This window comes from Cygnus atratus, chromosome 9 (genome assembly GCF_013377495.2).
Source record: "Cygnus atratus isolate AKBS03 ecotype Queensland, Australia chromosome 9, CAtr_DNAZoo_HiC_assembly, whole genome shotgun sequence".
Classification (NCBI taxonomy): Eukaryota; Metazoa; Chordata; class Aves; order Anseriformes; family Anatidae; genus Cygnus; species Cygnus atratus.
In genome coordinates, this window is record NC_066370.1 from 20,944,149 (window position 1) to 20,962,226 (window position 18,078).

Below are 18,078 nucleotides of genomic sequence, written 5' to 3' on the forward strand. Positions count from 1 at the left end.
ACAGTAAAGGCTGAAGAAACAAATACTAAAGTTTTAATTTCCCTCAGAACTTGATGCGTTTATTGGGCAGCACTGAGGTGTTTTGCCCAACAAAAAGCTTTCACAGCAGTGTTTACATATCACTAGCAAAACCAGTCCCTTATACCACCACTGCCATTTAATTTCTTGCACGTTTCACTTATAGAAGACACTAGGGCTATCTTGTATATTCATGACCTTTCTGCTAAGTACAAAAGGAGACATTTCTGTGAAATTAGGATGAATCTTGCTTTTGGTGCAAGCTGTTGTTTTTTGCATGGAACTAGTGTGAAGAAACCCAACTCAAGCCCATAGATCAACAGCAGAAATGCTGCACAAAAATCCCTATGAGAGAATTTCTGATCTAAAACAGACTGCTTAGATGGTCACAAACAGAAGCAAAACCCCTTGAAATATCGCTCTGATTTTGTGAGATTAAACACTGAGTTATTTGTTTGTTTGAACTGTTACTCTGAGATCACTCCGAGGAGACCAGGCAGAACCCAGTCTTCACTGTATTTAAAGATATTTGCTAAATCCTTATTTGTTTAGATATGGTTTACAGAGACTTGTGTCTTGCCTTTTGTCAAAGATAACTGAGGGGTTACACAAGTCGAGACATAACTCCTCATATCAGCAGGAAGAATCAAGGAAACTCTGAATTGTGGCACTTTATACTGAAGGGATCCTTAAATGATTCTTTTCTTCTCACAATCCTTCAAGAACTTGAAAGTCAAGGGAGTAGCCTCAAAGCTCTAATTCCCATAAATTTAACAGAGGTCACAGCATGGCCAATTCAGCTGAAAAGTGTTATTACAAAAAAACTTGATGATACTTTTATGTTCACTGATGTGAACATAATTCTCTGTGTCTTTTAGGTACATATAGCATGCCTTACCCCTAGAGACACTTCAGCAGATATATATGGTACCATGAGCAAAGTTAAAAGTGATGAATTCTCTGATTTATAACTTCTACTGATAACAAGATGATAGAAAATCTTAAACGTATGGGTGTTATTATATACACTGTGTAACTTCACAGCAGAGAGGAGATGTGGAAGAAAAAAAAAAGATATTTATCACACCTGAACTAGGGGGACACTTTGTTGAATGACCCTTGACTGAGAAGAACTGAGCTGATCTCTAACCAATGCACAAAACCCTAAAGATGGGGTTGGCTTTGTAGGTGCTAAGACTGGATGTGGGTCTGTAATCCTTTCTGCTTTGAAGGATTCCATGTGGGAGGAAAGATGCATATGTAGATGAGCTTTTTTCTTGATGGATTTAATCTTCTAAAGAGATCTCAACTGCTGAGTTGACCTTGCACCTCATAAAGATCAACCACTGGATGTTAACTAAGAAGCGACAAGAAACTAATTAGTGTAACTAAACTTCTTAATGATGGGGAGCTAGACAAGCAGACTATATCCTCCTCCTTCCATTTTAAAGCTTTGGTGACTGGCAGAAATGGACTCAAGCATCAGTCCCTTGGTTATACACCATTTTTAAAGCAGAGGCTGCATTCATCCCCAGCAGCCTGCAGCTGCAGAGCAGCGCTCTCAGGGTCCTCAGCACCAGTCTGCATGTGATCTGAGAGATAAAGCACACGACCTAGCTAAATACGAATTTGTTAATCTTCATTAGAAATCTGCTTTTAAAGTTGATTTGCAGTGAAGTCACTTAGGCAGATGAAATCATTGCACACTAAACAATCCTGTTAGAGATGTTTATCCAAGCAAAGGACATTCAATTGCATTTTCATTAGTAGCACTGTATCGTTATTGTCCTTAAAGACAAGGCTCTTAGACTTAATCTATTTGTTTACAGTTGTATCTAATTGCTTACAGTTGAATTTTCTTAAGAACTGAAAGCTAATTTTTAGTACTATGGGACATTACAAAATCAGGTTGCCTGAAGATTAATAAAGCACAAGGATTTGAGGATGAAAGGTGGTCCTGCCAAGTGTGGTAGCTCTGCCAGTGCTGAATATTCTCCAAAACTTTAAGGAGTTGTGGGTTATTTAATTCTAATAATGCTCATTATGAAATAGACAGTGAATTTCTGATTAAATACTTTTCCGTGATGAACAACAGGTGATTCATCTATCAAGAAAAGTATCATCTTTTTTCTAAAAAAAATAGAAACTTTCTCTCTGCTAAATTCTATATGGCTTGAGAAGATGGGAAAGATGTTTGATCTCATCCTTCTATAGCAGCTTTCTGGAAGGAGAAGCCATCCATTTAATGAGGGGTGGAGATTCTTTGGGGCTTCTTTGACTTGCATCACTCTCTACTTTCCTAGCTGTAGGACTAAGGCAAAGTTCACCACTGGCTGTGCTGAAATAAGAAAATAGCTGTCTGAGACTCCTTCTTCAAACATAGTCTCAAGACGGCCACAGATTTTGGGAGCCTGGAGACAAGCCTTGGATTTTGAAAATGAGGAAAAATATAATCTCTTTCCTAACAGTGCTTTTTAGTTTTTAGCTTATTATCTGCTCTTTTGACTATCCCTTCCGGGAAGATGCCATTGCATTTTATTTTATGTTCACGTATACTTATACCGATTGCTGTAGTTCTAACTGTAGTTAAGGTCAGGGTATATTTTACTTAGAAGTCAGTTTTCTCCATTTATCAGTTACAAAATGCATTTCTATCTAACAAAAACCATATTATAACTTTAGTAAACAATGCTTTTTTTTTCCTTGTAAAGCTTTGCAGTAAAGGTGCTGCTACAGGCAAACCCTTTGATTCATCTCCAGAAGATATTTCCAGTATTGCCAGCTTTATTGAGACAAAGCTTGTAACCTGCTACTTAAAACTGGGGAAGCCAGATCTTGCTCTGAATCATTCACACAGGTAAGAATAAAGATTGATTAGATAGGCTGCTAAGACTGGAAACAAAAAAAAAAATAAAATAAAAAATAAACAAATACTATGAATACATCTTGTGCAAGAAGAATCAGTCTAATAATCAGAATAGAGGAATCAATAAACCACTACTTATACGTCACTGATGCTTAGGACAGAATAATTCTCAGAATTTGAGGCATTAAGCTGCAATAGCCATGTATACATTTACTGCTTTGATGATGCAGTAGGTAAGGATATGCAGATGAGTCTCACAGATAGTTCAGGGCACCCTCAATATCGACGCTAGACAAATATAAACATACCCAGCATTATGTGGCCGTAATGATATTATGAGCTTTTGATCTTTTTCAGGCCAGATTAGGTCAGGGATGACTTGAAATTATTTTCATTAGATAATTCCTTCATGAGCTCAGTTGTGATCCACATCAAAGCCTGCACCACACCAACACATAAAGAAGCCAGAAACAAAGCTTGCACATGGTGGAGCTGAAAGTCCCATTAATTTCAAATGAGTTAGGATTTTGCTGGGTTTGTGCTGCCTTTAATTAGCATTCAGGCATAACGGTAGTTTCTGTTAAGCGCATGCATGTCCTGCCAGCAGCATTTCATTACTAAGGTCTCTGTTCATTTCTTCCCTCGTACAAGATGTATTAGGATGGACACTGCAATTAGCGCAGGGTGAGATTTCTCACACAATCATCTCAAATGAATGTAACTACAAAAGAGTAGTTACACCAAAAGAGGAACCACATGCTTATGCCTAATTCACAGGAGACAGTGGCAAAGAACAATGCGCTGGAATAGCAATGTGACGCCGTCATGGCAGCAGGTTCGTTTATCTACAAGCAAACAAAGCCATGGGAAGCCTGAGAATCCTGACATAATTATGAGGTCTTTCATATCTCTTCCACACTCATCTCTACCCCTTTCCCAAGCACTTTTTGTCTACAAAGCCTACCTGGGGCCTATACACAACTTGGGGGTGTACCTTCAGACTAGCTCCAAGGACCATGCTAGGTTGATGCCCTGAATGCCCATGAGGGGCTGGAGCACATAAAGTGCACTTCAGGGCACACCTATCAGGCATACAGCCCATACTCCTTTCAGGTGGAGTACTCTGTTATGGGACCCGAACCATAGGAAGTGGGGAAAACTGAGAGGTTCCTGTTAAAAACACACACTACTCACACACATTAAAAAACAACCACATTTTCTCATGGCTTCTCAAAGACCATGCTAGGAAAAAAAAAAAAAGAGACAAAGTTTGACTGGACTCCCACTTCTGGAAAAAATGGTAACGATCTCTCTCTTTTCCTGTGATTTCCAAGAATGCTAGAATGAGAAGAGGTAGTGATCACAGTACTATGGAAACTAAAACCTATTCTGACATGCTTTGGTTTCAATTGTCCTAAAACAGAAACCCTGACCTATAGAAACCACAATCTACTGTGAAAATAAACGCAGTCAGATAGGGATCACAGAAAAATCGAGGAGGGAAAATTTTTTCATTCTTCTTTTCTTACACATAATTATAACAATCTGTACTTAACATTGCATTACATAGCACAAAGGAAAGTGGCAATCAGTAATGCCTATCTTCAATATAATTCATTTAATAACTTGCAGAATGGGAATAAATCTAATGACCATGTCTGTTACACTGTAAAATGCAGGAACTGATACACAGAGTATGCCAGTAAAAACTATTCTGAGATGTCATTTACATGAAGACAAAACCTGAAATATAATCAACAGCTATATTTTGCAAAAAGAACAAATAAATTCTCTCAGCTCTCCTACTAAAAATAGTTTACTGCCATCAGTTAAATAGTGCATATAGGATTTTTATTCCCATTGAGTTTTTATGTCATCACTACATTTTAATGGTTTGCTGGTAATCCTTTGGTATTAATCATGAATCCAAATTAAAATATTCATTTCTGCATTTATTTGCATTTACTGAACTATTCTTTCTTTAATTTCATGTAAATTTCACAGCTCCTGCATTCATTTCTGAAGCTTTATTAACCAAAAATCAGCTTTAATATTCTCATACATAGTTGTATCAAATATATATAAGTGGTTTTTGCTTGGAAGGAATCTTATGAAATACCACAACTAACTAGAGGAAAATTCCAGCAGCACAGTTATAAAAATGTTCAAGAACAAGCATCTGCATGGGGATAGCTTTCCCATTCTTAAAAAAGGAAAGGCAGTACATTTTCTGTCATCAGCTAGACGATAGGATCATTCTGTAGAGATCCTGTTTGAGAAGCAAAGTCTGGGTTCACCTGAAAACTGGCAATTGTGTCCTCGGGTTTCTTAATATCAAACTGTGAGGCTGCCTTTAGCATCGCTGGCCCAATTGACAGTACTGCTTGGGTTCTAAACATTTGTCAGACTGATATAAAATATTTATTCTTTGCGACCAAACTATTAAAAGCACTTATCTGTCACAGCTCTGAAGAAACGTGCTATGGGTTGACCTCACCAAACAACATCTGTGGTAACATACTTGACCACCACTTTTCATCATAAGGATAGCCATCAAAACAATTCCTAACTTGCAGTCTGAAGCAATAAAATGAATCACACAATATTTACATGCCCTGTGGTCCTTTTGGCCCAGGCATTATGGCATACCAGGGTTTAATGATCTTAATAACCCCATATGGCTTGCTGAGAAATTAGATTTTCCCTTTGGTTGCAGAAGGCAATTTTCAATTATAGCAGATGGCAAAACAGTAAAGGTCTGAGAAGTCAAGAACTGACTAAGAAACCTCAGATTAGTACTTAGGCTTTATATTGCTCAGCCTAATGCCAGTGGTTGAATTTTTGCCCCAAATGAGAGTAATCTTGAAGCAGAGCATAGCATTTCAGCAGAACAGTCCCTCATTTATGTCTGCTCTTCAGAGGACCAGGCCCAACAGAGGAATCCATAAAGCTGCAGTTGCATGTGGAACAACAACCTGTGGTGCATCACGTACACAGCTCAGCAACTGTTAAGATTCAATTTTGTTCAAAATTGGAGAGAGCAATGCTGAACTCCAAGACAATTGAAGACGGAGGATCCTTCAAAACATGATATACATGACTTTCTCGATAAGACTCTATATCCCCTTATGGTTTCTTTGCTTATTTTGCTTTTTTCCTCCAAGCAATCTAAAATTAATCTACGTTGACACCATGTGACCTGCTGTTTGCACATGGGAAAAAAAGCAGAGAACCTTTCTATTGGAAACATGATTTTCCCTGCAATACTTATGCTTCCTCAGCCGTTATGGTCCTCATGGCACACAAGATTTGAAGAATGACAGACACGTAGCTTGATCCAGTTCCATCACCATAGACTGGTGTTCACACAGATCCTGTATATGGATTAAAGACTAGAAGATGTTGATGTTAACATCATCCACCCAGCAGCAAGTGATAAAAAGCATTTTGATTCATCTCTGCCCACATTTGATCGCTCCCTTCCCGGTTGCTGGTGCCATTTCCTCTGGAAATAAGCTGCTCATCCAGGGAACAGGGCTGCCTGCCACAACTCATCCCAATGGTCCTACCATCACATCATCATAAGTCCACACCTGGTGGTGGGAGGTGCTCTACGAAGTGTCCCCATGAAGGACATTTGCAACCGGCCTCCACCCAGAGCAGCCCTGGGCTTCATTCCCTGCCCTTCTCCCCACAAACTCCACCTGGAAATCATGTAAGGGCCAAGCAGAGGAAGAGGAATTAGGCATTGCAACATATTTCACTAACAATGCCTCAAAATTGAGTTCATTATCATGAAGGAAGCTGCATGGAGCTCTTCAAAATTCTTTGGGGGTTAGCAAGATTTTCCTGTGTCCTTTTAGGCTGCTTCACAGCTCTGACCCACTGCCAGTATTCTCCCTCCCTTCCAGAAAGGCAATGCATAGGGAATGTAATAAATCTGTGAAGCTTTTCCTGCTCTGCCTTTTTATGTGTTCGATAGAAGGCAGAGCTCTCTAATGCCTCTTGCACAATTCATAGGGAGACACATGAAGTAGAAAATAGCACCTCTGTTAAGTAGTGCACGATTGCTTTAGTGATGACTTAACAGAGGGAATCTCTTAGGGAGGCACAGTGGGAAAAAAAAAGAAAAAACCCTAGTGCAGCACAAGCCTTACAGATTTGATTCTAAATCCTCTACATTTTTCCCCATGACTTTTCAAACACTCTTAGAAGGTTTAAAATAATTATTAACCATCCGGCTTTATGCAACATTTGTCAGAAAAAAAAATGCACCTCAAAACTTGGTCCTTGAATTATAGACAGAATAAAGGAGTCTTTAATTCAGAGTTTGCAGACTAAAAATTCAGTAATCTGGATTAATCAGCTACTTCTTAATTCCCTATCTTCCTTATTTCGCAGCTTTAAACAGGCCTGTATTAAAGTACGTAGAACAATGCAATCCTAGTGAAATATTAAGTAATAAAAAATAAATAATGCAACAATGCCATGATACAATGTAGTCAGCGGGCATTAAAAAGGAGAAAGAAGAAGAATTTAAGAGCAGCACAGATTTTTAGGTAAAAGTATAAAAAGAAGAAACATAATGGCTGATGCTGCTAATCTGTGGGAAGCCTGTAATGTAATGTATACTTTGCTCTAAACTACTCTCCTAATCACTTTACCTCCTCAGAAAAGGGAAGAGAAAGAGAAGAATTAGCAGCATCTAATTACTTCAGCAATTGTGTTAGGCATATTGCAATATACATAATAGATGAGATATTATTAATACAAAGCTATTCCATTGAGATTCTCAGGATAATATAAACCAGAAGTACTCTTAAAAAATAATTCCTTCTCATACTACATTTCAAATATTTCCACGTACTTCAACTTTGTGGGTTTTTTTTTTTAATTAATTTCTCTGAATTCTCTGATTTCAACTCTCAATCCTATGTTATTTCTAGGTCAGTATATCAGTGGCATAGTTCCTATCTTATGTGCTGAGTCTTTCTTCATTGAGGTCAAAGGCTGTATTCCCCTTGACTTCGATAATGTTACATTGCAAAAACATTTATCTACACAATGTGTGGTGGGATCCTACTTATTCTTGCCCTGCAAGAAATATGACTCCTCTTGGAAGGAAGAGTCCAGCAACACCAGACTGTTCTATAAATGCTGAGATGCACAACAGCAATCAGAAGAGTTGGTGGTCAAGAAAAGAAAATGTCATTTGTATAGCTAGGAACATGTTGTACAAACACAACAGGAAATGCAGAGTATCTCTGCTTGTGTTTAGATGCTTTAGGAGCTTTGAAACATGTTTTTCCTTAATATCTTTTTGTTCTGGACAGGAGAACATTCTCCTATTTACTACCTTCACAGCCGAGGAATCGAGACCCACATAGCACATTTATCTTATGCTTGCAATTCAAAGCAAATAGCTGCTGCAAAACCTTTTAGCATGGCAGGTATATTTCACTTTACTGGCAGTGAAAAGGTGTTGTGTGTGTGAAAGCTTTATTGGGATCCCTCATTTCCTCCCTTTCTATCTGCTCAGGTATGAAAACTTCATGAGATGATTTCTTCTGTGCACTGAAGGTCCTTGCCTGTAGATGCCATAACTGCACTTATTTCTGTTTGGTTGTACAAAAAAAAAAAAATCTGACTGCACTGAAAGGTCAGATGTCCTTCTTCAGTATCAGAGGTCTTATTCCTTGATTCATATAAGTCTGGTAGAACCTCTTCTGCCTCTGTTTGTAGCTGTTGGTTTAGTTCAGTGGCAATGACTGTATTAGAAGGGATTCCTAATGAATTATCAGATTGCCACCAAAAAGACCCATCCTATTCTCTGACAGGTTTGCCTCAACAACCAGTCTTCAGTATAGCTACTCTTGTAACTACATCTGCTGAGTGGTCCTACCTCTTTGTCCTCCAGCTTGTTTCTCTATATAACCGCCGCTATCCGATTTTGCATATCACTCCTTCAAACAGGGTGGCCAGGGCAGGGCAGGGAGGGAAGGGTGCTCCTTCCCTTGGGAAAGAGGTCCCTGAGCACAGGGCGGGGTGGGCGCAGTCACAGCCAGGCATCAGTGGTGGTGGGAAGAAAACATTCCTCTGGGCACACAGGACACCTGTCCAGCTACTGAAAGACTGAAAACAAGCTTGGGAGAAAGGCTCTACCTCCCTCACATGTCCTCACAAGAGCCTCCTTCACATGGCTCTCCTCACCACAGCCACATTCCTTCTCCCTTTGCTCATTACTGGTAGCACTGAAACCACCAGAAGAAAACTGGATGGGAATACAAAGTTGGCTGCAAGGAAATACACCGCCATAGGCTCCCCAAATAAAACTTCCCAAATCACAACGTAACTGCACACACGAAGTGCAGGAAAATAGGGCAAGGTCGATTCCTGGCTACTGTAAGATCAGGAATTTGTCTGTAGTAGAGCTGAACTCTTAAACCAGCTGGTGATCCAGCCCCTGGGATCACAGAACAGAGCACAGCAGACACAAACAGCTGTAAGAATAGTACTACACTGCATATAATATGCTACCTGCCATGTAGATGAAACAAGGGAGAAGAAGAAAGTTGAGCTTCAATCTAATTGTACAGCAGCCAGGATTTGTCAGGTTCATCTGTAAGCATATTGGGGCTGGATCACCAGCTATACTGATTGACAGTATTCACTGAAGATAAAAGCATTGTATTAGTCTACAGGAAGTGAATACATGGTTCTGAGTACTGGTTGACACGTTACTTGCTCTGACATTGTATTTAATGCTGTGGTGAAGAACGCCTCAGCACCTCCATTTGTACAGTCACTGTACCAGCGACGTGTGGACATGCAACACAGCCCACTGCCGTGCCGAATGCTCTTACGTCTCTCTGCACAGACGTGTATATTGCTTTAGCACTGAATTTTTATTTCTGGTAAATCACTTAATTCCTCTCTAATAGTCAATTACAATTGACTATTAAAATGTATTTGTACAGAAGACCACACCATATTGAAAGAAGACACGGACAACTAAGAAAAGGAAAAAGCCTCTGTCACTCTAATTTAACAAATAACATCTCTCACCTCTACTAACAAGCTAGCTTTTACTTCCAGTACTAGCAAGAAAAATGAGTTATCTGCTTCAGTAGCGAAGTGTATTTTTTCACTTGCTTCATCTATAGAATCATCTTGCTGACTTTTTCTTGGCCTATAAAGGCCAAGCACAAATGATGCAGTGGATTGCAGTAGAGGCACTTTTTCATGTCAGTCAGATTAGAGTTAAATCCCCGTTGCATTTGGGAAGGACTTCAACAGACAATATATACCTTAGAGAAAAGGCAATGTGATTTCCAGCAGCCAGTTTTTATGTAGCAATCCGAGTTTCTTGCTGTACCTGTTTCCTTAATACTGGGCAGTAAGATTGAAAGAAACACCTGGAGAGAGAAAGCCACAGACTAATACGTGCATCTTTGATTCACATACTCCAATTGCTATGATGGGGAAGAGAGTTGATGCCTTCTTCTCCCCCCACTCCTTGCAGTTAGAAGAAAGATAATAGGACAAACACTGTATTATTTTTAAGAGAAGATGTCAAGATGAAAAAATGAAAATGTCAAAAAAGAGGCTGATATACAGCATTACTTAAGGACTGTTTTGTTGAGAAAAACTGACCAAATGATTTACGAAAGGCTTTTAACAGGGCAGTCTTTGGATTACAGTGAAGATGAAAAATAAATGAAAATCTATTTCAAGTTTACTTTAACTTAGTCATTTGACAGATGGGGGGCAAACCTGGCAAGAACACAAGTTTTAATCTTCAGATGTAGTGACTTTATTTGCAGTTCTGTGGATTAGAAATTCTCCTTGTGCAGAATAAGAGCTGTCCATTTTCAGTTTCTTGTTGAAGCAACTTTTCCTACCTGAAGATCCCTGAGAAGCACACAAGTAGGAAGACCAAAGGACCGATGCTTCTGCTTACGGCACAAACCACCACACACAGAGATTGTCCTGTGAGCTGCAGCCGGTGTGTCCACTGCCTTCTTCCCTGCCTCATTCTTCTGTCAAGCCTCCCTCTTGAAGCACATCTCTCCTAATTAATGGATTAACCAGCCTAGTATCAAGACTGCCCATGGCTGGAGGTGGATCTTGGAGCACGGACTTGTTCTCAGTATGCACAGCCTGGCACATTGCTGCCTGGCCAGATGGGTCCCCCATCTGCTTCGATTTGAAGGAGAACTTCCTGGAATTAGGGTTTTCCTCTTAACCTTTGTTTGTATAATTCCTTTGCTTCTTATTTTCACTGTTTTTTTTTCCTTTGCACCAGAAGCATCTGAAATACGTCAGAGTCAGATTTAAATGCCAAAGGGAAAACTGCACAATTTTTGTGCACACACAGCATTAATTGGCACTGTTCTACATAAAGGCTGCTAAACTGGAGCTGTATTGGTACAGCAAGGAACTCCTTTTGGGTAGAGAAGTCATCAGAAATCATTTCTAATGTATAGGCTACAGAGAACCTAGCAGACTGCCACATAGTCAAAGGTAGCTTTCTGATGTTTGCTTAAGCTATTAGAGCATGCTATATTTTTCAGTATAGAGTTTATAGATCAAGAGAAGCAGTTCATCTTTCTCAGACTAGTAAGAAATCAAGATGGAAAGCAGAGATCTGATACCTAAGTCTTTGAAAATCTGCTACAGTTCTATATTTATTATAAGCCTATCACAGTACATCCTGCTCAAAGACTTACAGGAAAATGTGTTGCTAACTACCAGGGAATTATTGATTTTTTAATTTTTGCCCTCATAGTGCTATTGCTTGACTGTGGTAGAACCGCTAACTTGAAGAAAAAAGAAAAAAAATCAATATTACTATTATCAACTGTTGACTACAGTTTACAGCAGCAATAATCTCCTTTAAAATAGCTTGCAGAAGTACCAGTTGTCATCTAAGTAAGGTATTACTGCTTTGGTCAAATCATTAAATGCTGACAGCATTTGATGTTGTGACGATTTCTTTTTGGTTAAGTTTTGGTGACCATTAGTATTTTCTGAACTTCAGACCTGAACCACACTTGGCTGAGAACCTCCCCCCCCGGGTTTGCTGTTGCCATTATTGATCTGTTACTGATAGGAGTGACTTGTTTACCCCATTAACATAAGTGGGTTAACATCCAGTGCTGTTTTGTATACTTTTAGTGCACTAAAATCTAACAATGTGCCTCCCATCACCAAGATCTGCACTTCCTTCAGTTGTGCACGAGCCGTGCACAAACTACAGGTAGCACTCAATGAAGGCATTGGAATCCAAAACAACAACTAAGCTTCAGACAGCTTTAAGCAATGTGCACAGAGATGTTTTGTTTAAGGGAAGACAGAAGTCATCTTTGTAATAGAAGGCAAAGCATTAATCTCTTTGTTGATGTGGTAAGCTGTTATTAAATACTTTATAAAACATGTAAATAATGACAAATATTTAATGTTGCATCTTAGAACATGCTTTATGTACCTTTTCTCCAAACACTGGGAAAAGCGCTGACCAGAGTAGCAGTCACATGTTGGAGATCTCACAAGCGGAACTAATTAGATGTAGATGGAGCTGTCATGCTCGCCCTTCCCCTGCTTATACCAGAAGGATACCCTGCCTGCCAATCTAACCACTTGGCTTATGCTATTTTTACCCTTACATCCTTTTCTGGTATTGACTTAAAGCCTATAATTTGTTACACCTGGAATTGCATCTGCTACAGTTAAGGCTATAAGAAGCATGCCGAGGTCCACTTACTTAGAACCTATCACAGATTTTTAAATATTTTCAGTATCAAAGTTAGCATTAAAACAAATTGTAAATTACTTAATTAAAAATTAATTAATTTAATTTATTAAAAAAATACTTATGTTATGCTCAAGCTAAAGGTAATATAGCATATTACAACAGGAACTTTTTTTAGAAGTGTTTCCATAACAATACACAGAACCCTAATGAAACTGCATTTATAAATATAACCTCAATAAAAATTTTAATAATGCTTGTTGTCACAGTTGTCAAGAGAGAAAATGATAGTTCATATTACATTTGAGGCATACAGAGTGACTGTTGAGATGTGTAGAAGCATATAGTGGATTCATCTTAGTCACAGTTTGTTTATTAGTGGCTTTTAATGATTTAAAAGTCTGAGATCTAAACTTGCCCATCTCTCTTATCTTTTAAAGGAGCATTTTTCTGAATCCAGCCTATTTCCGGAATCACCTGCGTCAAGCTGCCGTGTTTAGGTGTTTAGAGAGATACTCTGAAGCTGCAAGGTACTCTGGCACTCGTGGATTTATAACGGTTTCTCCACATCTCTTTCATTCCAGCTCTCAGTAGTCTCAGTAGTAAGGTTATCATCATATACCCAAGCTTTTAAAAGTCAGTGGGAGCTTTGTGTATGTGATCTCACATGCAGCAGAGCTTCAGACCTCCCAGTCAGAGTAACATGAATAATCCCAATTATGTCCCTGGTTGCAGTTAGACTAATGCATATAGGAGTACTTACTCTCAGGTGTAGGGGTGAGCCCTGGTTGGGTCCCTGGGAGGCACTGGGGCAAAAGCTACATGCACACAAGCATCTTCTACTTCCTGCTTTCCCTGTACCTTGGGCAGAAGCTCAAGTGTGTTCTGAGCGGATTTAAAAAAAAAAAAGTCAAGATCTCGATGTACACTGTGATATGCTGCAAAATTTAGCCTGGGTGCAGCTGATGAGACTGCTGGTGTGAACAGAAACTGCTGGCAGGAGAAAATTCTGCAAGAGGAAGCTCTGCTTGCATGAGTGCATTACACTGCCAAAAACTAAAAGTTTCAACACACAACAGAAGTTTTTAAACCACTGAACATGCTTAAATGAAAGAAATGTGCAGGGAAATGCAATGGCAGCTTGCTATGTATCATCATTACTACTAACATTAGATACTTACAGAGGACTGTTCAGCTGAAGACCACAAGGTATAGCACAAAAATATTTTGCAAATCATTAGCTAACTAATGGCAGAACAGTCAACGTGAATTAGGCAAGAGACTGAAAGGGTCACATTGCTTATCATTTAAGATATACACTAGTGGTAGAACCCTGAAGCTATTAAAATAGCAGGAAAACAGTTTGAATGAGAAGTGGAAAAACACTTTATCAAAGCAGAGTTGCAGAAAGGATTTGGGAAGATGAACACCAATTTTCTGTGCTGGACTCCAGCCAAAAAAAAAAAAGCAAACACAAAAACAGGAACAAACAGTTTCCTTCTGCAGGACAGCATCAAGAGTGTGTCAAAATAAACTGCATTGGATTTCACATGCCAGGATGAGGAGAAGACATCAGTTCTTCAAGACAATGAAATTTTTGCTAATTTCTTTGGAAATACTAATTCAGATGAACCTGGAATATTTCACTTACTGTAAATTCCAAAAAAAAAAAAAAAAACCTTTTCAAACAAACCCCTTTCAAACTAAGGAATAGAGACATTTTGTTCAAAAACACTGCAGCAATGTGATATTTCCCAGATCTACTTTTATATTTCCCAGGTTTCCTTTTATATAGCACTGATCAGGGTCTCTTCTTCCCAAAAATCTTCTTGTGGTGTTGATTCAGAGAGAAATTGTTATCTACACAGTCATCAACAACTGAGGTGCACTGATCAGACAGACATTCTAGGGCGGTGTTAGTAAAGTATGGTGTTTTGCGACAGATAGGGACGGAATCCTGTTCAGGATGCTGTCAAACACAAAAGTTCACTAGTATCCTGACAGGTGAAATACAAGAAGATTTTGTTTTGTTTGTACGTTGGTTGGTGTTTGTTTTCCCCTTGAAGTCAGGCTGAGGATTTAAAAAAAAAGTTTGTTTTTTTTTTTAAAAAACACATTTTCAGAAACTGGTATTTCATAAAAAAATACCTAAAAACGCCTACATATAAAAAGACAGTATGAACCAAGGCGTTCATAAATATGATTTCAAAAATGAAGAAAATTGTGGTTGGTGTTACTGCAGATAAGCAATCAGTAAGTTTACTACATCAGCAGGCAAAAGGGATCTGTGTCAGCCTTTTTTTCCCCATATTGAGATGCTTTCAGGAAACTAGATGATTTTAAATGAGATTATGTATTCCTGTAAAGGAGAGGAACATTCTGACAGACTGAATCCAGAGCGGTTCCAAAAAGCAGCGACTATAGCAGCATTCAGAGTTTAGCCTAGTTTAACGTAGTGTTATAGCAACTGTGCAGAGCTGCTTTTGCAGGTTGTGTTAAACTAAGCTTAGCACCACTTATGGCATCTCATTGGAGTCTCTGGTCTTAGTCAAGCCCCATTAGAGGTGCAGCATGCACTCTGCCCGTTACAGACATTTGGTTGCATTTTCTGGAAATATGAACTTGTTTTTTTTTAAAATCATAACCTGTCATTTATTTCTGCATGCTATTTGAGTATTCCTTGCCTTTCTATCCCCAGCATGTGTTTAAATCACTGTATACTCTGTTAAATACACCCAGAACACCGTATGGTTATGTGAACAGGAGGGGTTGGTTGTAAACAGTACTGCTTGGCACAAACAGCACAGATAATGACATTTAACTCAGCCTGCCTATCAAGCTGAGATCCCCTGAGATTTCATCTCTGAGGATATACCAGACCAAATTATTTGGTTCAGAGAAAGTCAAAAGTTAGCGTAAGGTCAACTGTAATTTAAGTACCTCCCAAGTTTCTCTGTGTGTAACTTTCACTAGTGCTTGTCAGCCCACAGAAAGTGCATGAAGGAGTTTGAATGCAAGGACATCTGAGTTAGTGTAAGGCAACTGATATGCCCACAACTACATCACTCCTGAATTTTGTTGACTGCATAGCAATCCTTCAGGGTAGTACTGTAATAGGGTGCTACCATGTAGAGTGCACCTTAAGGCCATTTGGTATTGTAAAGCAGTCCTAGAAGCACCGTGTGGGGTCAGAGCATCTGCAAATGATGAATTCTAAAGTGATGCAGCCACTTTCACTGAGGTGTCAGCTAGTAAATATATTTATCCTCTATTGTTCGGAGACTGCTCTTGACAAGCACAGTAAAGATTTAAACCTCAGAAGGGAGCAAACCTATTTCAGCTGAAAGACCATCTTGGCCTTTGAACAAATGGGCATAAATTCATTATACATAAATTTAGTCTGGAAGTTACCTAGAAGTTTTAGACATTACAAGGCATTTAGGCTCAGGATCATCCTTGATAGCAGCAACTGAACGTACCCTGGCAAAGGATACAGAGTCACAGCTGATCAGAAGATCACTTAATAACCAGAATGGAAAGTTCAGAGAAGGGTTCTGGGCTCACTTCTATAACAAAGAAGAGAAAAGGCTCTTGGAGAAGGCTGAGGGGGCCCCACCTTTCTGGGGATGTAAAGTCAGCTTCCTTAGGGAAAGATGAGACAAGGGATGTGTATATGCAAGGGGACATGCAAGCCACAGAACAGCCTAGGAAGTCCATACTAGTCCCAAGGACAGAGGAGCCAAACCATGGGCTGTTCTCAAGGGTAAGAGTGCTAGAAAGGGGACAAACACCCAAGGGTGACCCTCAAAGCTCCTGGGGAAGGAGGCATCAGAGCCTGCACATTCTCCGAGTCCCGAGCCTGGCGGGCTGTGACCCCACAGCTGCCTGTCACACATCTGCAGTGAGAGGTCTGACCAGATGAGCAACAAGGCATGAAAGCAATTTTTCTTTCTCACTCAGATAGTGCAGCCTATTGCTGACACTGAAACAGTAGTAAGGTGAAGATTTGTAACTTACAGGAAAAGCTGACTGCCTATTTGCTTTGAATCTGAAGTTTAAACTACAGAAGGGATTTTGCCCCTTTTTATCATTAAGCTGTATAGCTCTCATCTTTCTGCTAATCAAATCGCTGTGCTGATTTAACAGTGTCACTGTGTTCTGTGAAAAGCTTAAGATAGCTCTTTTATCACCAGCTAGAACACTAGTGACTTGAAATTAGTTGTATACATGTAGGGGAAAACAGACTGTCTGTCCCTCTGCCAGAACAAACAACTCATCTTCATCTGACTGCACAGAGTAGGGGTAAGCAATCCTTAAGGAGGAAGGAGCTTTAGGATCTGAATAGCTGCAGCAGGGCTGACTCAGCTTTTTGACATTCCTATTCAAGAAAAACCTATATAATCCCACCAGCTGTGAAGCGAACCAGGTCTGCAAGGAGCAGACCTCAGCCCTCTGTATGAATCCAGTTGTCATTTCAGTCAGAACTGACAAGGCAGTGGATAAAGCTGCACAGTTCGGGTTAGTTGGTATGTTCAGCTTCTCTTCACAGAGCCGGCGGTGGCACGAAGGCCCACCCTGGGCTGGGGATGCGAGCTGAAGGAGTAGGCCCGCCCACCTTTCAACCCTGCCTGGGCCCACTCTTGGAAGAACGGGAAAGTTCATATTCCTTCCCCAACCTAATTGTTTCCACTTTTCCTCAACAGAAATAAACAAAAGGAAAAATTCTATAAAAAGAAAAGAAAAACATTGGTTGTCATAGAAACACCAACATGGAGGGAACTCTCCCAGCCAGGGCAGGGGAACTCAGCGCAGGCCCCAGCAACGGTGGGTGCCCCACATGTGGCTGTGTGGGGTCAGGCAGCAACGAACCCCCCATGGCCACCTTCAGCAGCTCTGTTGAGGAAAAGGGGCCCTCCACTGTTGGCCAGGGCATTGCACAGGCAGCGCCCCTGGGCCAGGGGTCAGCAGGGAATTGGGTCCGGTTGCCCCCACACCGAGCCACCCGAGCTGTCCTGTGGGATTCGTGGCCAGCCATGTCCCCAGGGTGACATTGCAAATGGCACACCTCATAAATTGCATCTAGGAAAGCAGCTTTGACAAGTGCTAGGATCAGTCAAAGCCCAAAGGAAAGCCCATACTGCCTATTATTTAATTTGACACCAACATATGAGGTTAGCCTCTGTCTAGAATTACTGGCCGTTATTTCTGCACCGCACACATTATTCTTTATCACTTGAGACTGTCCAGGTGTCAAACAACAGTGTGCTCTGGCAGGCAGTCACATCAGGGACAGGAGGCAGCCTCCACATCAGTTTTTCCACGATCACTGCCGCCTGCTAGAAGTAAATACAAACACTGACAACAGCACAAGGCACATCCCCAAGCCAGGGAGCATGAGGTGCAAAGAGATACATGAGAGCAGAGCACCAGCTAGAGCGCAGAA

At 40.1% G+C, this 18,078-nt stretch overlaps 1 protein-coding gene across 1 annotated transcript in view; it reads left to right on the plus strand.

Annotated features, from left to right (window-relative positions):
- SPATA16 (spermatogenesis associated 16) overlaps window positions 1-18,078 on the plus strand; it is a 77,519-nt gene that overhangs the window by 14,095 nt on the left and 45,346 nt on the right. Inside the window, exons 3-4 of the mRNA XM_050712570.1 lie at window positions 2,730-2,875; window positions 13,076-13,165. Coding sequence (XP_050568527.1) covers window positions 2,730-2,875; window positions 13,076-13,165 — 236 coding nt within the window. The remainder of the gene's footprint in view (window positions 1-2,729; window positions 2,876-13,075; window positions 13,166-18,078) is intronic.